The sequence below is a fragment of the Silurus aristotelis genome, assembly GCF_946808225.1.
Source record: "Silurus aristotelis genome assembly, chromosome: 4".
In the NCBI taxonomy this organism is placed as follows: Eukaryota; Metazoa; Chordata; class Actinopteri; order Siluriformes; family Siluridae; genus Silurus; species Silurus aristotelis.
This window is the reverse complement of record NC_139577.1, coordinates 19,873,552-19,894,724: the sequence shown is the minus strand read 5'-3', so window position 1 is coordinate 19,894,724 and position 21,173 is coordinate 19,873,552. Positions and strand designations below refer to the sequence as shown.

General features: G+C 37.1%; 1 protein-coding gene across 1 annotated transcript; it reads left to right on the top strand.

The window, feature by feature from the left end:
* Positions 1–815: 815 nt before the first annotated feature.
* cnnm2a (cyclin and CBS domain divalent metal cation transport mediator 2a) lies at positions 816–20,299 on the top strand. The gene is made up of 9 exons (XM_083539412.1): positions 816–2,730; positions 2,902–4,646; positions 12,854–12,997; positions 13,115–13,252; positions 13,553–13,722; positions 15,870–15,963; positions 16,374–16,436; positions 17,229–17,407; positions 17,584–20,299. Exons 2-9 carry the CDS (start codon positions 3,197–3,199, stop codon positions 17,794–17,796), a joined length of 2,451 nt encoding a protein of 816 aa, XP_083395538.1. The 5' UTR covers positions 816–2,730; positions 2,902–3,196; the 3' UTR covers positions 17,797–20,299.
* Positions 20,300–21,173: the final 874 nt, after the last annotated feature.

Here is a 21,173-nt window from a genome sequence, read left to right as displayed (position 1 = left end):
TGCTTGTCAGAGTTACACTGAATCAACTGAGTCCTGGAAATACACGTTGGATGAGGACAACATATATACACACATTCGTATATTTGTTTACATTTAAGGGAAATTATTTTGTCCAGTCTCCCAATAGCATGTATTTGCAGGGTGCAAAGAAACTGGAGAACCCAGAGGAAAACTACACGGACATGGAGATAACAAAGAATGACACTCAAGCATACATACACATACACGTCTAATTTCATTTGCGAAAATTTTGTTTGAATGGTTGAATTTAAGTTATTTTGCTGCCTCTGGCCTTTATAAATCTTGTATTTTAACAGCAAGAAAGACCTTCAGGTGGCAGTGCTATGGTTGGGGTTACATGCACTATTATTAAATGTGTAAATATGAGGTTTGATTGCTTATGTGCTGCAAGTGTGTTCTTTAAATTTTAAAATATTTCAATAGGATTTAAATCTGAAGACTTAGAAGGCCACTACTGTAAGTTTTCTAGTTTACCATATACAGCATAACAGTCCACCTCAGAATGACACACATTTCTGCTTGATTGACAATATTATTCATCTGACCAAAAGCCTATTAGCCTATTAGCTTCAGACAATCAGCTGATCCAAATAGTTCCAGTTTTGTTTTGCCACTCCATTTAACTGTGTTCAATAACTGTATGACCATAAAGTGCTTGGTTTTGATTATTTTATGTTATCACTAAAACATGTCCTAGTTTTCATCTGATTATCGTCTAGTTATTTTTATTTTTTTTATTTATTTATTTTTATAGTAAGAGGGGCTTTTTTCATTGTCCTGATTAGCCATCCTGATCTTTTTATTTTTTTCCTCCCTCCTGCCATGCAGTTGTGCTGCTGCTCTATACGTTTTAAATGTACATACAATGCCCCCAGTGGTGTCTCTTGAAATGTTTTGGAAATCTTTTGCACATTGCTCTGTTGGTGAATAAAACAGTCTCTTCTCTCAGCTTTTATCCCTTGCACACACTTTGGTAGTTTTTATATAAACACCACAGCTGACTCCCCTAAGAATTATTCATGCTTTAACCTAATAATGTCAGTATCATGCTTTATATAATATCAAACCGAGGTTTGATATTATATAAAGGATGAAGAATTGTAAAATGCCATTATATGTGTATATGTCTTTCAACTGATTATCCTTCATTTTTCATACTTTGGTTAGTTGGTTGAATATTTCTGATTGCAACTGTATATAGCATGCATACATGCATAAGGAAAATTAATACATTTCAGCAAAATGTAATTATATTGAAGAAATTCTCTACGATTGTTTTATCTTAAATATAGATAAAGAAGATAAAGTATACATGAAGTGTATTAGAAAGTATATACAGTTCATATCTTCTAATTAGATGCAAGTCTCTGTAAATTGGCATGCAGTTTGTTTCTATAGATTTTTTAATTTGTTTTGCTGCTACCATTATCCGCTTCAGCATGAACACATTGAACAGATTGTGCACCAGTCCAAGAAGCAGCTAATGCATGCCAAGGCATGACACTCCAATGTGCTTTAACATTGATCTTGTATGCTTTGGATCATGAGCAGATCCTTTGGCCTTTCTTTTACTTTGGTTGAGGTTAATCCTCCAAAGTGTTTATGGCTCCTCTTTGTATTTCTATGCTAATTCCAGTATGTGCATCAGTCATCCTGAAGTCTTCTTCAAATGGTGGCTTGTGATACAGTAACTTTACCCCTGCGCTGTGGAGGTTGTTAGTGATGCCACTGACTGTTGATTTTTATTTACAGCTGTTACAAAGTTTGTTATCAACTGCTGCTAATTTCCTGTTCGATATCTAGTTGTTATCACATGAGTAGTTTCTTTATTTTTGAGGACATCCCAAATTGTTTTGATGGCTATGCCTGAAGCTTGTGCAATGGCTCTGATTATTTTTTCGGTTTAAAATTACTTGCATTTTTCCTATAGGCTGATCTCAGTTTTTGATCTTGGTTTATATATTTTATGCAGGTAAAGCCCATAACGCAACAAAAAATATTCAGAACTTGTAATTATTCAATCTATCATTTTACCAGGGCACACCTGGGCAACAAGATCAGTCACATGTTCCAATATATTTTTGATCAATTGACAAATAAATGGGGTCAAACAAAGTGCCATGTTCTATATTCGAAGACAACAGATTAACACATCTGAATGTTAATACCAGGAAATTACTGCAGATTTCTTATATACATATTTATTACACACGTTACAATTTGTGTGTAATCTTTTATATTGTTACCATTATGATCTAGCTAAGAAACACTTACAGTGTGACACATCTAAGTGTACTTATAGTATAGTATATGTACTTATAATCCCATGCTGGCATTTAGCAGGACTTTCTTACTGTTCATATATTTATAAAGGCTAGAAGAAAAAAAGGGTTTAATGCATTGGACTTTGGATTGGAATGTCATGAGTTCAAATCTTATCCACACCAATCTGCCACTCATGGGCCCATGAGCAAGACCCCTAACTCCATAGCTACTCAGCTGTATAAATGAGAGAAATGTGAGCCATTCTGGATAAAGGCCTGTGACTAATGTAATGTAAGGTAGCAAAGAAAACCTCAAATAAAGAACTGTTTGGAAAGAGTATATTTATGTTCCAATTATGATTTTCAGGGTTGAAGAAAATCTGAGTGGGATGGTGGTGCTGCTTTACAGCTCAAATGTTCGATCCTGAGCTTGGGGTGACTTACTGTAGGTTCTCCCTAATGTTTGGATTCCTTTTGGGTTTAGATAATATAATTGCTAAACACTTGCAGTACTTTAATCAGAAACTGTATTTTTTTTTTGTTGGCAACGTTAAAAAATGATGCAAAAAGCGTTCACTTTATACTTTCTGCATCACGTCATTTGCTGCACGTTCAGGTTGATCCCGCCTTCATTTGTGTGCTTGGTCCTGATTGGTCCCGGGGCCCTGTCAGTCATCAGCGCGCTGGAGTGGAGTAACAGTAGAGTCTGAGGGAGCGCGCTGGAGTGTCATCGGGCTGCTGCGAGCCGCGGTGTGTAATGTCAATCTTATCACCTCACACAGGACAGCTCGTAGCAGAGATGAAGGCCGACTCGGACTCTCTCTGATCGCTGCATCCAGTTTTCATTCAAGCAGAACCTTGCCCCATGTGAAATAGGGCAAAGCAGTGTACTGCAATTGCCCACTTCTAATATGGCGGCGCTCAGCCCGGTTGGATCGCTGACTGCTATTTTTTTATTTGTCACCGGCGGTCTGATAAGCCGCTCGGACGGCAGCGAAGCGGCGGAGGAGACCGTCATCATCGGCCTGCGTCTCGAAGACACCGACGACGTGTCGTTCATGGACAGAGGCTTATTGCGCGTTAGCGAGAGGTCGCGCGTGAAGTTGCGGGTCTACGGGCAGAACATTAACAACGAGACGTGGTCCAAGATCGCTTTTACGGAGCAAGACCGCAGCAGCGTGTCCGGAGTCTCCGACAGTTCAGCCGCTTCCAACCCGGGGGACGCTGCTTCCTTCCAACTTTGTGGCATCCGATCGTCCGATATCATCATTCTTCCCAACGTGGATGTGAGCCGATCGACGTCCGGCGTCATCGAGATAGAAGTAAAACCTCTGCGGAAAACGGAGAAGAGCAAATTGTACTACATGTGCGTTGCCGCACCACCAGCAGCAGCACCTGCTGCCGGCGGTGTGAGCGACGCGTGGGCTGAGAACATCTGGATCTACCACGAGGGGCATGACACCAAAATGCTCGTCGTGGAGGAGAAGAAGTTCTTGCTGCCTTTCTGGCTGCAGGTGATATTTATTGCAATGCTTTTGTGCTTGTCCGGCATGTTCAGTGGACTCAACTTAGGACTCATGGCACTCGACCCCATGGAGCTCAGGATAGTTCAGAACTGTGGCACAGAGAAGGAAAAAAATTATGCAAACAAAATCGAACCAGTGAGGAGTCAAGGAAATTATTTGCTCTGCTCACTGCTTTTGGGAAACGTCCTTGTGAACACCACCTTGACCATTTTGCTGGATGATATTGCAGGCTCTGGTCTGATCGCAGTGGTTGTATCAACCATTGGTATTGTAATATTTGGAGAAATTGTGCCACAGGCTATATGCTCAAGGCACGGGCTTGCTGTTGGTGCAAACACCCTGATTTTAACCAAGTTCTTCATGATCCTTACGTTTCCCGCATCATATCCGGTCAGTAAACTTTTAGACCATGTGCTGGGACAGGAGATTGGCACTGTGTACAACCGAGAGAAGCTACTAGAGATGCTTAGAGTTACTGACCCGTACAATGATTTGGTCAAAGAGGAGCTGAACATCATCCAGGGTGCTCTGGAGCTTAGGACTAAGACCGTGGAGGATGTCATGACTCCTCTGCGTGATTGCTTTATGATTGCAGCCGACGGAGTCCTCGACTTCAGCACCATGTCCGAGATCATGGAGAGTGGGTACACACGCATCCCTGTGTTTGAGGGGGACAGGTGCAACATTGTGGACCTCCTCTTTGTCAAAGACCTGGCCTTTGTGGACCCTGATGACTGCACTCCTCTGAAAACAATCACAAAGTTCTACAGCCACCCCCTGCATTTTGTCTTCAATGACACCAAGCTGGACGCAATGTTAGAAGAGTTCAAGAAAGGTACAAGTCTTTTTAGCACTCTTTAGTTAATGCCTAGTTTCTAACAACAAGACGTACACTTATTTATAATGGCACATTATTTTATGCTATTAGAGCATCATGTCCATGAATAAGAGGAATGTATGCACTCAAAAGAATATTTTTAAGCATTATTTGACAGTATGTCTTTCTGGAATAACACTTTGGTTTTTTGTAGTGAGTGGCTTTCTCATTCAACCCATGAAAGACTTCCACTGGCGTTCACGTGAACATCAACTTTAATTTAGTTTTAATTAATGCCACGTTGTATAAAAAAATTAAGTCACAGTGGCCAACAGAATATACACAAAAGGAATACGTTTTGTCAAAAAATACAAAGGTGGATCCGATATATGTGGCGTAAAAAACAGACACAATTGATTGACTCTAATTTTCTTAACATGAAGAAGCTTGATTTTTTTATGTAGCAGATTCACTGTTGTCATCTGTCCAATCACACACACACACACACACACACACACACACACACACACACACACACACACACGTGCACACACACACACACACACACACACACACACACGCGTATTGTGAATCGATGCTATTAAACAATTAATTGAAATCTGTATCTGTAGATAAACAGAATAAAAAAAAATATATAATATTGTAACTGCTGTAACTATTCAGTTATTTTAAGTTGCTTATCCAGGCATTTATTGGCAAGAAATTCCTGTAACTGGATCTTTACAGATTTTAGTTGTAAACCCTTGGCCTATATCATGTTTTACAGATGTATTGGCAGATTTTTTTCTCCCTTTCCAATGATGGTAGGGTTAGTATGGGTTAAATTTAGTTTAATTTGTCCAAACCCAGTTCTTTCTAAACTGTCTTATGATATTTTATAGCCAATTGCAAATTGATAGCTGTATTTTGAATCTATTTGTATACTGTTGAAGTGTCTCTGCATGCTGGCATTTGACAGCCTATGCCTACATCTTAAAGAGAGCGAGAGAGGTCCTGATATCTTGGCACATTCTTTAATATCATTGAAGAAATTCTTTAGTCAGCTTGAACAGTAGTCATCTTTCACGCACTGTGTTTTTTTAGTGTTTTGGGACTCCCCACATTGTGCGTTCATCTTTTTCATTTTGAAGATTCATATTTATAATGGCCCCTCTTTCACAATACTTTTAAAGACTTTGTGACGTACACACTAGCTCTCTTGTGTATGTCTTGTTAGTAAAAATGAACTAAGAAGAAACATTTCCTAAGAAGAAGTGACTACAAAACCAAACCCCATAGACTCAGGCTTCGATGATGGTTTATGTCTTTTTCAACAATAAATGCAGTCTTTAAGGGTAAACCCCTATAGTTTAAAAAACAAAGCCCAAAGAATAAATATAAATATTTTAATTGTCCATTCAATGATTTAACAGGGCGCTTGTGTGCAACAAGAAACGCCTGTCAATCACGTCAGTTTAAATATTTTTGATGACTTGACAAATGGATGGGTTTAAACAAAGTGCTGTATTTTAAGTATTATAGCTGATTAACACATCTGGATGTTAATATCAGCAACGCTAATGTTAAATGTTAAATCAGGAACTCTGGGCATTAAGCAAGAATAATCCCTGAATGTTTGCACCCACATTTGTGACACTCTGACATATAGGGCTGTGTTATATTAGCCAATCCATATATATTGATATGTTTTTGGGAGGTGTGAGGAAACTGGACAACCAGAGGGAAACAAACACAGATATACACACACACACACACACACACACACACACACACACACACACACACACACACACACACACACACACGGTCATGTAAAACTTCACTGCCTGAGGGCAAGTTTGAACATGAGACTTTGGAACTGTGAGGTGTAAATGCTACATGCTTTACAGTATGTAAATTTGTATTAACATTTTAACATTTGTAGATAAAAAAAAGAATAAATAAATGTATTAAACAGTATCAGTATATGAGTTATTGGGTTTAGTGAAATAGATATTCGTTCAGTGGACACTCCAGCATTCCACAAATGGTTGCTCAAAAGAAAATGGACTTAAACAGATTTGAGTAACAATTAACATGATCGTGTTCTACAGTCCATATACAAAGCCTGTCTTTAAAGGCCCTATGTTTCCTATGTAAAGGACTTCGTATCACCCACATAAGTGATTCTCTACTGTTTGTCGTGACATTCTTGTGAACTGAAGTTTACTAAAAATAAAAGAGAGCAGATGCTTGATAGGCCTGCACATTACTAGGGGTGTAACAGTACATGTATTTGTACTGGAACTTTTCAGTACAGGCCACAAGTGTACCGAATGCAATCCTTTTACATGCGGAACACAGTTGCAATCTAAGTTCCCTCAGGAGTGGCCGGCCGCAAGTTTGTTTAGTCTCCGCCTCGCACTTTGAGTGCATTTTTAATATTATTATTAACTATTAATTACTATTATATATTTTCTATTATTATTTATTAACTAATAATTATTATTTATTATTTGATTGATTGATTTATTTTTATTTTTATTAATAATTGTTATTAATAAACATAAAGAAAGACACTAGAGTTAGCACAGTGTCACTGTGGCTTCTCACGCCATATTGGAAATAAGATTTGTTTTTTTACACATGCATGAAAACGCTAAAGAACCCATAGCGCTAGTCTTAGCCCCTAACCAAGAAGTGGCTAGCGGCAAATGCTAGCGCTATGGATTCTTGTGGTTTTATGTCCAGCTTCAAAAATTTCTCTTAAAAGGAGAAAATCCTGACATTTCAACATATCGAGGGAGTGAATGAATAAAGAATAGAGGAAATGAAAACATTTGTAAAGTATGCTGAAAGAAGTTGAACAGTTAAGTAGATCATATCTTTAAAACACACACACACACACACACACACACACACACACACACACACACACACACACACACACACACACACACACACTCTTATATACACATCTTTATTCCCCAAATAGGATCTGACAAATGTAAACTATTTAATGGAATTTTTAAATGTATTTAATTAGATTTAAACAATTTAATGTGCGCCAATTTATTTGATTACTACATTTAATCAAGTTAAATGAAAAAGTGTATTGCATAATTAGATTTATTATATTTTATCTTTATAAAAAGTATTATAAAATATTATATGTATTACTTAACCAAGCAGGCTTTTTATGTAAAATTGTTTTAAAAATGTAAACTGTAGATGACCACACATTTTAAAAAATAATAAACTGCGTTAATAACAAAGTACAAGCAATTTTATGTTTTGCATTTCTTCCCCCTAACCATACCAAAATTTGATCGAACTGTGACATAAAAAACGAGGTACATAGCGAACAATGAATTTTGTGTACTGTTACACCCCTACGCGTTACTGCTAATGGTTACACGTGTAGATGGACAGTGCTCTTAGATGCTTTTCTATTCACCACAGTTGTAAACCCTGGCTATTGGAGTTACGATAGACTGCATGTCAGTTTAGACCAGTCTGATCATTCTCCTCTGATCTGCCTTATCAACAAGCTGTTTCAGCCTACATATCCTCTAATCACTGGTTATTTAGATGTTGTTTTTTTGCATAATTTCTGTGTAAACTCTAGAGACAGTTATGTGTGAAACTTCCATGTGATTAGTAGTTTCTGAAATACTCAAACAAGCCCATTTGGGACCAGAGCCACAGAGCCAGAGATCGCCACTCATTCTGGCGTTTGATGTCAATATTGCCTAAAACTCTTGATGTGCATCTGCATTTTTTTGTGCATTGTGCTGCTGCCACATGATTAGCTGCATAAATTAGCAGGTGTTCCTATTGAAGTGAATGTAAATGAAGTTCTGGTTTACAGGATTTCGTCATGTTATGTCAAGTAGGAATTCACAAGGTTAATAACTTTTGCACACTGTATTGTAGCTCTATGTTGTTTAGTGTAGCACCAGGGTTCTGGAGGAACGTTGTTTCGTTTATACTGTGTACTGTGGACCACTGTGTATAGTAGAAATGACGATAAAAGCCACTTGACTTGTATGAGAAGTTGGACTCTAAGGAAGGAGAAAAGGATTTATACCGATTGGCCAGGCAGTGGGACCGAGCTGGGAAGGATGTGCTGCAAGTTAGAGCAATAAAGAATGCAGATGGAAATGTGTTGACTAGTGAGGAGAGTGTGTTGAGAAGATGGAGGGAGTATTTTGAGCGGCTGATGATTGAGGAAAATAAGAGAGAGAGAAGGTTGGATGGTGTGGAGATGGCGAAGCAGGAAGTGGATAGGATTAGTAAGGAGGAAGTGAGAGCAGCTGAAGGATGAAGAGTGGAAAGTCGGTTGGACCAGATGACACCAGTGGAAGTGTGGAGATGTTTAGTAGAGATGGCCGTGGAGTTTTCAACAAGATTGTTCAAAAAAATTTTGGAAATGGAGAGAATGCCTGAGGAATGGAGAAGTTCTTTAAGAATAAGGCAGTATGATAAGGAATACAGTTGATCAGTCACACCATGAAGTTATGGGAAAGCGTAGTGGAAGCCAGGCTGAGAGAAGAGGTGACCATCTGTGAGCAACAGTATGGTTTCATGCCGAGGAAGAGCACCACAGACACATTATTTGCTTTGAGAATGTTGATGGAGAATTATAGAGAAGGTCAGAAGGAGTTGCATTGTGTGTTTGTGGATTTAGAGAAAGCGTACAGCAGGGTGGAGAGACTGGAGTTGTGTTTTTGTATGAGGAAGTCAGGTGTGTCAGAGAAGTATGTGAGGGTGGTGCAGGACATGTATGAGGACCGTGTGACAGCAGTGAAGTGTTCAGTAGGAATGCAGGTAGTTGGTTTACAAGAGGCAAATGTAGATGACAGGGTAGTATGGAGACGGAGGATCCGCTGTGGTGACCCCTAATGGAAGCAGCCGAAAGAAAAAGAAGTAGAATCATATAAAGACACAGGATTAATAAATAATTCATTTAGAAGTTTAATTAAACTTGTTGAGTTAAATACATGAAATTCTACATAATAGTGAAGATATGGAAAGGGGACAGGTAGGGGTGACTCCTTACCTGCTGGAATTAAAAACAAAACTGGCCTCAGCAGAATCTTACACAGATCCTTATAGTCATCCTATCGCTCCTCCTTAAATTAAAATTTCAGTAAATGTATTCAGATCAGGACACAGAGAACTGAGTTAATATGAAATTGCACTGCAACAAAGAAGAGAGCCTTTACTGCTTATTACACCCAATCCCCAATACCACAACATTTTACTTATTCAATGACATCATAAATATTTTCCAGCCATAGTAATGTTTAATGATGTGGAATGTTTATGAAGTTCATTCCTGTTAACATATATTACTGTGTTATATTTTCCCACCAGTCTCTCTCATATAGACAGAAAAATGCAACCATGACAGAGATGTATTTCAGTCACAAAAGTTTTATTTAATTTAATTAATCATATTTGCACAATTATATATTTATACAACACATGTATAGGTTAAAGGACCTTTCTGTGCTCATCATGCCCAGCTTCTGTCTATTTCACATCTATACTTTCAGATGATAACATGGCTAAATGAGATGAGACTAAAGCAGTGCTCACTTGGTCTTGCAAGAAATAAATTCTTCACATCTAGGTCACATAAATGACATCTCATTATAACACAATTTTGTGCATTAGAGTTTTAATAGTTAAATTGTACATATTCATAGCACATAGATATTAGATGTTTTAGTTGGATGCTCCATTAAATGTATTTATTTTTTATTAAAGATGTATCATCATCAAAATGAGCAGATCATTTATTTAATGGATATAAATGCAACTAGGAGGTATGGGTTTGGATTTAGATCGCACAGACGACAAAAGAAAAAGAAGTCTCATGAACAGGAGATTACTTTCATGTCAGTGAAATTGACTCATCAGATGTAAAGCTCAAAAAAAGACCTTGTTAATAAATAAGTGATGGTCAGTTGCTAACTATCTGAACTATCTGGTCGTGGTCACAGTGGTTTAAATCACGCTACTACTTTGTTTATGTTTATTTTGAAATAAAATCAATTAAATTCTTTTAGAAAAATCTCAGCAGCAAGTGCAAACAAAATACCTTCGGTAGTGGCATAAGAAACATTCTCACACATATTTTCCTAGTGATGTGAGGTTAAGGAAGTCTCATTTATAAATACATTTAGAATTCAAAAACCATGATGATGGTGATTTCTTTTTCTGGCTTTTTCAGTTATTTTTTGTTTTACAGGGGCATAATGGTAGTGGTCATGTTTGATAAAACAACAAAAAACATTATTTAATTTATGCTGTGCCTAATTTGGGATTACATTAAACCTTTACGGATAATGGCAGTGATTTACACACCCCTAGTCTGTTCTAAACACAAGTTCCTTCTAGTTTTTGGCATGTAATATAATTGAATTTATGATTAACACTTAACAGTTTTAATGGCGTTATGTGACATTGTCTATATTGCTAGATGTGCTTGTCATTTCAAAACAGGACACTTCCTCGAGTTAATCATTCCTTAGGCAGGTATTCATAGTATCTGCTAGTAATAAAGTGCTGCTTGTTAATCATTAGCATTCTGCTATTAATTGTAATACATGCATTTTACTTTAGGTATATGGTTTATATAGCACCTGTACCTGTAAGTTTTTTTCTGAAGTGCATTTTAATGCTGTAGGTTATTGTGATCTGCAGTTTGAGGAATTTTAATGTTTTGTTTGTTTTTTTTACAAAAGATATCTTAATTATGAGGCATGGGGAATATATTTACTTTTACTATCAGAGACAACATTTGCTGTTGGGAGAGATCAATTATTTTCTTTCACAGGGTCTTACTGCTCACTTAGATTTTGCCATTCAGATTTATGATAACTGGCAACTTTTATAATTTTACATGTAAGTTAGTGTCTGGAAATGGTGAAGAACTGACTGATTTTTTCTCTTTGGAATCTGTTATTTTCTCATTGCCTTATAATACCTTAGACAGAGGTTTTACTGGAATATCTCTCACAGACTCACCATCAACAGTCTCATGGACTATTTATAGGGAACCTCCATCATGGAAAAATCTAAGAAAATACTTTTCCACAAATAATGTGAAAAAAAATGTAGACAAGTGTGTGGTCTGCATTGCCTGTCATAAAACAAATTACTCTTAATAAAATACATCTATTTGGTAGACATGTGAGCAAGAGCTAATTGAAGTCATTTTGGTAAGAAGCAGTATGAAATGAACTCACATCACACTGTGTTAAGAATCTAAATGAAATGGTTTCTCACAATTATCCATGGAGTGACGTGCTTTAGGAAATGTTTGGGCAAGAGACAATATGTACGTATGTGAAAAACCAACATTTAGCGAACAAGCATTTTTTATATTGATTTTTGGTCATTCAAGTCACTGTGTCTTTGCTTCTTATGTGTGAGAATCGGTTGTGTCTCATTACATTAGATGGTTTGATTTCCTCATTACTGCTCTCACTAATACAATAATAATAATAATAAAAAAAATAAAAAATTAATTGGTCTTTAAAAAAACTAAATTTCCAACATTTCTAGCATTTTCTCAGAATGCTTTAATTGGCATACTAATGTCATGCTAATTACCTCATGCATTACAACCTATTACAAGCCAAAGCCTCACAGTTTTCCTTAATTGGTACTGGGATTCAGAGAAACTTCACGCAGACACTCAAATTCCTCCATTGTCACCCCAGTGAGAGCATTTGCCCAACCGAAGTGGAAACTTTATTTCAGGTCTAATATTAGATCAGGCCCCTGGAAAATTCCTTTTAAATGATCACTAGCTGAGAAACAGGAAAAGAATTTTCAACAATTTGGTTGATAGTGCTGCTCAGGAATTTTTAAACAGCGTATTGAGGGGGGCCTGGGAAAACAGATGTGGAACCACAGGAGATTTTACTTAGGAAATGCAACAAATTGATGTTTGACCAAATCCATGAATGTTTAAACAATTTCTGGGTCAGTATCATCATTGTTATCTTTTCTTATCAACCAAGCATGGGGGATTCTTTGAATAAGCAAATCTAAAACAGTCCCACAGAACTGAACTGATATGATTATTAGTTTATGTAAGGTCACGGGTTGCAGCAAATGATATTCAGTAAATCTTTTAAACACAATTCTTATGTATGCATTATTTTTCGTGTATATGACATTTGTGGATACTGAATTTTCTTTTTCAGGTAAATCCCACTTGGCCATTGTACAGAGAGTGAACAATGAAGGAGAAGGAGACCCTTTTTATGAGGTTTTGGGTATTGTAACATTAGAGGACGTCATTGAGGAGATCATTAAATCTGAGATTCTAGATGAGACTGATCTATACAGTAAGTGTTTCCAGCTTTGATTTACATATGGATGAAGATCTGCTTATGTTTAGCACACTTTCAGAATGTACTGTTTGGAGTATTTTTACACAACATGTTTGTGTTTCCTTGTAAAAGCTGACAACAAGACAAAAAAAAAGATAACTCATCGGGAGAGGAAGCAGGATTTCTCAGCTTTTAAGCCAACAGAGAACGAGCTTGGGGTCAAAATATCACCACAGCTTCTACTGGCTACCCTGCGTTTCCTAGCAACTGGTACTGATGTCCTCTGTGTGTGTGTGTGTGTGTGTGTGTGTGTGTGTGTGTGTGTGTGTGTGTGTGTGTGTGTGTGTGTGTGTGTGTGTGTGTGTGTGTGTGTGTGTGTGTTTATGTGCGTGTGTGTGTGTGTGTGTGTGTGTATGTGTGTGTGTGTGTGTGTGTGTGTGTGTGTGTTTGTGTGCGTGTGCGTGTGTGTGTTTCTGAGAGAGTGTGAATGCTTGTGTTCTTGATTAGGACCGAACTACAGATTTACTTCACATTCTCCATCTTTTTTCTACTGTTTTTGTTTTTCTGTAGAAGTCGAGCCATTTGGTCCAGCTCAAATGTCAGAGAAAATCCTTTTGCGTTTGCTCAAGCATCCCAATGTGATCCAGGAGCTCAAGTACGATGACAAGAACAAGAAAATGTTAGAGCACTTTCTCTTCCAGAGAAACAAGCCAGTTGATTACTTCATCCTCATCCTGCAGGTCAGCAGCTCTCAGTGTATTTGTAAAGTAACATTTTAGAGCTTTGGGATTCAAAGATCTTAATATAGGATTTAAACCATTGATCATTATAGCCAACTGTAATGATGATACAGTGCCCTCTGAAAAACACTCAAAGCAACAATTATTTAATATATAAAAGTCTTCCGATATGTGGCATTTAGGGACTGGCAGCTTTTTAATGACAGTTAAAAAAGAATGAAGTTTTTATTGTCATAGTGTTTTTGTGAGTTAACTTACAAAATAAAAGTTTCTTTCCTTACACCTTCAAAACCCAAGTTATAAAATCTGTTTAGGGAAATGTCTCTCGATATGCCTTAATCGTTTTACTTTAAAAATTAAATATGTTCAATGAACACATTTAATGATGAAGATCACATGCATTTTGATTTGATTAAGAAAATCCAAAGCATGACTCTCAATATACTTTCAAATGTTACTAATATTACCTCATTACCAGGAAGTAGCTTACTCAGCATAATTGCACCAGTCAATTTCAGTTATCACCGGCAACATTTCATAGATATTAAGCATTATGTAATGTTATTATAGCATTTATTATACAGGTAGTCGTCGACTTACGACCACAATTGGGACCGACAAATCGGTCGTAACACGATTTGGTCGTAAGTGGAGTAGGCTATATGTACAGTACTGTGAAATGATGCCGGAAGCTGGTAAAAAAAAATAACGTACACCGCGGCTAGCGATTGTGCTCGTATGGTCAAATGGTCGTAAGTTGCATAGGTTGTAAGTCGACGACTACCTGTATAGTTATTTTATAAACATGCACACACACAGTGGATTTAGAAAATATTATACTCTTTTTGTGGCACATCGTATTGTGTAACACGTTTAATTTAAAATGGATCACGTTGAATTTTTAGTTGATTATTGATTTACACACCATAACCTGTAATGACAGAAATGCAACAAGAAAACATTTATGATTTATTAAAAATAGAGAAAGCTACAATATCTTATTTAGGTAAGTAAATACAGCCTTAGCTAAGGCATTTAAAATTAAGCTCTGGTGTATTCTGTGTTCTGTAATTACCTTGAGATATCTCTAGAACTTGACTAGAGTCCACCTTCGGCAAAACTGAATTGATTCATGATTTGGAAAGGCACAGACCCATGCACATAATGTCTCACAATTCACAGTGTATGTCAGACCAAAAAGCAAGCTAGGAAGTCCAAAAAACTCTCTGAAGACACCCACAATTAAATTGTTGTTGTGACGTAAGGGTATAAAGCCTTAAAGCGTTAAATGTCTACATTAAAAAAAAAAAAAGAACTTCATCAGTGTGAAAAAAAAGTTGTTCAGAACTAGCACGACTTCTCTTAGAGCTGGCCATCCAGCCAAACTTAGTACCTGGGCTAAAATGGCCGTGACTAGAGAGGTGACCAAAAACCTACTGGCCTCTCTAACATATCTCCGAAGAGATGTGAGAGCATGCTGGAAGGACATCTCAGAAATACTCCATCAATTAGGGTTTTTTTTGTAAAATGACTAGACGAAAACCACTCCTGATTTATATTATTTTATCCCCACTGTGAGGAAAATGAATCAAATACTGGAATCCTTGAAACTAAATAACTGGTAAGATCCAGCTACTGATTATCTTGAGAAAGCTGAAGATAGCAGTTTTACAAATATTGCCTTTTTAATCTTAATGAGCTTTTGATGATTTGCCTGGACCAGGCAAAAACAGCTGTGCAATTCTTGAAGAGACATACATAAGAAGACTAGAAGTTATAATACTGAAGGCTCCATATCTCAGTGGATAAATCTAGAAATACTATTGGGCTTGTTTGTGTTTTCTCTGTGCAATTATGTATAGAATACAGTACTCTGTATAGAATGTGGTATATGTGCCATTGCCCACATCACTGCATAAACTGTCCAGACTTGACAGCATGGCATTGGGAGCTTTGTAGGGGAATGAGCTCCAGACTCAAACTGTTAGTAGTATTTTAGTGTTCTTTAGTGTCCTGAAAAGGTCATTGAGTCCAGAAAAATAGAATTTATGCCTGAGATGTTCAAAACTATTGTCACATAATCATCATTGAAACCTAGCTTTTCTTTTGTTTTCCTCAGTTAATTTTCTCTTTCTGTTTATCCTCAGGGAAAAGTTGAGGTTGAGGCTGGCAAAGAGGGAATGAAGTTTAAAGCTGGGCCCTTTTCCTACTATGGAATGATGGCCTTAACATCATCACCAGGTCTGTGTAATGAAGAAACACACCCACACTGTATTTGACTGATAGTAAATTAACTCTCCTGCAGTTACAGTTCAGTGCTTCTGGTAGCAGAGTCTACTGACCTCAGGTTAATTTGCACTGTTTAGTGCAGTGTTTTACTTGAATGACTGATGGGCCTTTATTCTCGGCACTGTTATTAGGAAGCTGAATTGTGTATATCATTTTCTAGGATTGCATGACTGTCCAATGTGTTTTTCATCTGTGTATTTAGTAATTTTTGTAGTAACGTTCTTCTTGAATTAGTAGGCTGTGGTACTCTGCTAAATTACTATTCAGTTATTTGTTAGAGAACTCCATGGTTACTGGTTTATTCCGCTGACTCCCCTTTCTCTGTCTTTTTTTCTGCACTCTTTCTCTGACCTATTCTTCAGTTCCACTCTCCTTGTCTCGAACTTTTGTTGTCAGCAGGGCAGAGTCACTTGCAGGATCTCCAGGTAAACCACTCATCCTTTTACTCTTTTCTACACATTCTGTTATTTTTTTCCTTAGTCAGGAGAAATGGGAAGCTTGTTTGGTTGTAACATTTCTTAACACAAGCCCCTGGTCAATAGGTTTTGTTGCACCTATTCTTTTAAACAATTGTAAACTTTTTATTTATTTTTTTTTTTTTTTACTTTTATAGTATTTGTGTAAAGCTGAAATTATTTTATTCTAAATATAATCTGCTGTGCACCAAATGCAACAAGCCAATTGGAAAAACTCTGTAAACTTTATCACACATAGATCTGCATACTAATTTTCACTGCTTTGACTTGTTTTACATAATCATTGTATAGCAGTTAACATCTAAAATCTCTTTCCCAATTTGCAGCATTGTCATGTGGATTATTAAACATTATTCAAGTTATTTTTGAATGATGTACAATTACAATTAATACAAGAATCATTAGTGTTTAACCATATTTTTATTAGCAATCATTGTTGTTGGTTTTTTCTTAAAAAAAAAGCTTTTAGTTAAGCTTTTTGCATAGATTTGCTACTCCTAGACTAAGACCAAGAGTATGTTTAAACAGAGTCTTGCAAATGGTCACAGCTTTAATAAATTAAGTTCAAAAGCAAAACATTTAAAGTGACAAGACCAGTATTAGGTCAAAAAAAAGAGAAGATACCTCCATCATCTAGTGGTCCTGATAGCAAAAGCAACTGAAGGACAGATGATAGCAATCTCTGTTTGTTTACACCACATCAGCACCAGTAGGTAACTTTAGATCATGTTTGCTACACAGAGAATAAGTCACCTCCCCGACCTTTTGGACTGAACCACTCGGATTCTGTGAACCGGAACGAGCGCATGGAAGCCCTCACTCCCACCCTGGGCAGTAGCAACAACCAGCTCAATGCCTTCCTACAGATCTATGTGCCAGACTACTCAGTCCGTGCGGCCTCCGACTTGCTCTACATTAAGGTTAGGATTCCTCACTTTTGCATGTCTTTCTGCCATTGAGAAGAAAAGCACCATATTAAAAGACAGTACATTCACAATCCATTATAGTGTACCTATTGAACCACACCAAACAGGTTAAAAGCTTCAGGATTTAATGATTCTGCCATCCGTGTTGATCTGACTGTTTTGTATGGCAGGTGTCCCGGCAGCAGTACCAGAATGCTGTCATGGCCTCTCGCATGGACAAGACACCTCAGTCTTCGGACAGTGAGTTTACCAAGATAGAGCTGACTCTGACTGAACACCAAGACGGACCAGGAGTTGAAACGTCCTCGTTTCTCATCCAACATCAGAACTCTAATAACACACACAAACCCAATCACATCACACACACTGATGGAACTATCTAGGAGAGACAGGAAATGAGGTGAGACGGCTAAAATATTTTCGGCCAGCCGAAGTTCGGGGAGCTTTCATTGGGCAGCTTCTCTGGGATCAACTGAATCCTGTGATTTTTTTTCTTTAGACGTGTAGACTTTTCAGGGGATAAGAGGGCATGGTGAAAAACCACAAACCACAAAATGGGATGTGCTCAAAAAGTGAAGAACCTAGGAACCAGCAGATGTCACTTCCTCACTCACACAGCCACACTCGCATCCAACAGCAGAGAGAGACCCGGAAGGGCGTTGCACTGTCCAATGCCCACCATCGCCACCGCCTATTTTTTTAACAGCGACAATGACCGTTCATGCCCCATCACTTCCTGTCATCTAAGATTTAGCACAGTCTTCTACCAGAGGTGGCAGTGCAAAGACGAACTAAAAGAGCAGTGTTAAATATAAAACATCAGCTTTTGTAAACGGTACACATCATTCAGGGACATGCACAAGCATGAGCGAGTTATCAGGAGATTCCTGCAGTGGACTTTATTCAGCATTGGTGTATTTGAGAGTTTGTTATTAAGAGGAGCAGTAAGAACAATTTGACATCTAGTTTGGCATTAGTTTAAGTTTTTTTTCTTACCTCAAATTCAGCACGAAATCTTGGAGCTGTCTGGGTTATGTATATGCCGAGGAGAGTCTAGACTCCTTAGTAATTTAGCATTATTTACAAAGAAGTATACCCTTATAGGAAGTTAATTGTTTGTTAAAACCTTTATATATATATATATACATACGTGAAAGAATGTTGGTTTCTAGGCCGACCTGATTATTGAAATATCATTCACTGAATGTTCATCAGGGAGATCAATGACAGTATATAAAGACCAATGCAGCTGCATTTAAGTCTAAAAAAAATCCCTGACACGCTGAACCACATAGAGACACTTTCAGAAGAATCTTGAGCAAAGGGAGAGAACCTTCTTGTGAATTTAATATATCCAATAAGCTAAAGTTTGTCAGAGTGTCAGTCGCGATTCCATAAAAGCAAAATGAATCGAGTGTCTTCATTTCTATGACTAACGATTTTCCTCGCAGATACAGAGCAGTTACCAAAGCACCAAGTCTCTGATTGTCAGTCATGAAGATGAAGACCCTAGACAGTATTGTGCTGAGTAACAGCAAAAAAGAAGGGATGAAGCATTCACTCGTGATTAACCCTAATTTATAGGATGCAGGTTTATCTATTTCTCAGAACGCATGGCACTGAAACGTTCAGCTCTTTCTTGCGTCATGTTTATGACAGCAGTAACAGTCGGGGTTTCGACTGCGTGCATGTAACAGGTATACAGATGTGCCATGTAAAGTATTTGCAGTACAAAGACATTCAGTGAGTTTACATGTGAGGGAATTGTTTTCATGTACCTTACAGTGTCACATATTACAGTGAATAGTGAAAAATGTTGGACCATTTTGTTAACAATAACCTTTTTGGTTTCTAGTATTTTTAATCATGTCTTAAACTGTATTTAAAATGCCCCACCCCCACCCCAATTTAAACATTTCTAGTAAATCTATGCTGATTTTTTTTATGATTTCATCATTTCTGTGTACCACATGAAGTCCTGTTAACAAAGTAACATGCTAAAACCCAAGTACCTTTTCCACCTTTTATGTTTTCACTTCTGTCTGGAATAGATTTTTAATGTATAATAATTTCATTGATATTTAGTATTTCAGTTCATACACTGTAAAATGATGATTGACTGTGGCGGCTCTATTGCAATTCTAATGGCTAAGAACCGCTTAAGTATTTATGTAGCAATCCGTCAGTGCAATAGTGTATCCGTTACGCAGGGACAATCAGCAGCATTACAGCCCACAAAACACACACTGTCAATTGAACAAGAACAGAAAATCCCCTGCTGTGTGGTTCAGGACAGGAGCTCATGTGTTAATAATGAAACCTGGATCAAAATATGCAGTTTCTTTCTGTTCACTGGAACAGTATATTTTTTCCCTGTATGACAAATTGTTAACACTCAACCATGTCATATTGTACAAGTAATTAATTAATGCCATGCACTTGAAACGACAAATAATCTACTTCAATATTTACAAGGAATGTTCTTGTTTTCTCAGAGGAAAACGTTTTTTGTCTTAAAGACTGTAAAATGGTTATGGCCCAACTTAGACAGAAAACAGAAATGTGGTGCTCAGGCATTTTGTTCGAATCCACCGTATTTTGCTGCTATTCAGAGTTTTGAATGTCTATAAAGATGCTGTAAGGAGCATTAAGAATAGAGAGTTATTATATATTATATACTTATAAACTATCAAGAAATTACTATATCTATATAAAGAAATTGAATGTTGCTATTATGAAAGAATTGTTTTGACAAGAAATTTGCTTGATTTGATGGATTTTTTTTCTTCTTGTTTCTCAAATACCTCTTTAATTTAACAAATACAAGTAACACACTGAAGACTGTGTATTTTGTAGTACAGAGTAAAACTCAGTGTATTCTGTGTATTTTATGTCTGGTGTTATTTAACTTGTTTTACTTAAATCTACACTTCATTTCCACCTGGAATATACACCGATCAGGCATAACATTATGACATTGTAACTTTATGACCGGTGAATGAATAACACTGTTTATCTCTTAATCATGGCAAAGGCCACTCAGGATCTTTCACTCCAACTCCTGTAAAACTAATTTTTATTTAACACTTTGTCATGTTGGAACAGGTTTGCGTCTTCTAGTTCAAATAAAGGGAGAATTTAATATTATCGCATCCAAAGACGGTCTATACAATTGTTTGCTTCCAACTTGTGTAACAGTTTTGGGGCGAACCATATTTGACTGGAAAAGTCAGGTGACCAATCACAGTACTCTTGTCCATATACAGATAGTCGTCGACTTACGACCACATTATGTTCGTGTTATGACCGGTCTGTCGGTTCCAGTCGTGGTCGTAAATCGACGACTACCTATAGTGTATTTCATACTTTTTTTTTTACGTCCAGCAGGTGGCGATAAAGTGCTCATGCTAAGAAAACAAAACGTAATAATAGCAACTTGAAATATCTGTTACTGAAATTGACCAACAATGTGCTTGAATTGAGTTCATGTTAATGTAAGAATCAGTGCAGATACTGACCCTGCTACTAGAACTGTGTACTTCTTAAACTAGTGCCATGTCAAAAGTTTCCAAAAGTGACACCATGTTCAAAACTGAGGACATTCATTATTTATGTGCTGCAGTAAAAAACAGATTTCCACTATATATAACTGTATACTATTTATTTATTTATTTTCAAATTAAGAGTATTACAATCACTGCCAAGTATAATAGCTTTGGAAACACAGATATAATTACATTAGGGTTATAAATGTACAAAA

What these genes read in the sequence shown, in the direction of transcription:
- cnnm2a (XM_083539412.1), top strand. Translation starts at nt 3,197, where the DNA reads ATGGCGGCGCTCAGCCCGGTTGGATCGCTGACTGCTATTTTTTTATTT. An exon ending in GGCCTTAACATCATCACCAG is followed by an intron (nt 15,964 to 16,373) that starts GTCTGTGTAATG and finishes CCTATTCTTCAG; the next exon opens with TTCCACTCTCCTTGTCTCGA. An exon ending in GTCACTTGCAGGATCTCCAG is followed by an intron (nt 16,437 to 17,228) that starts GTAAACCACTCA and finishes TTTGCTACACAG; the next exon opens with AGAATAAGTCACCTCCCCGA.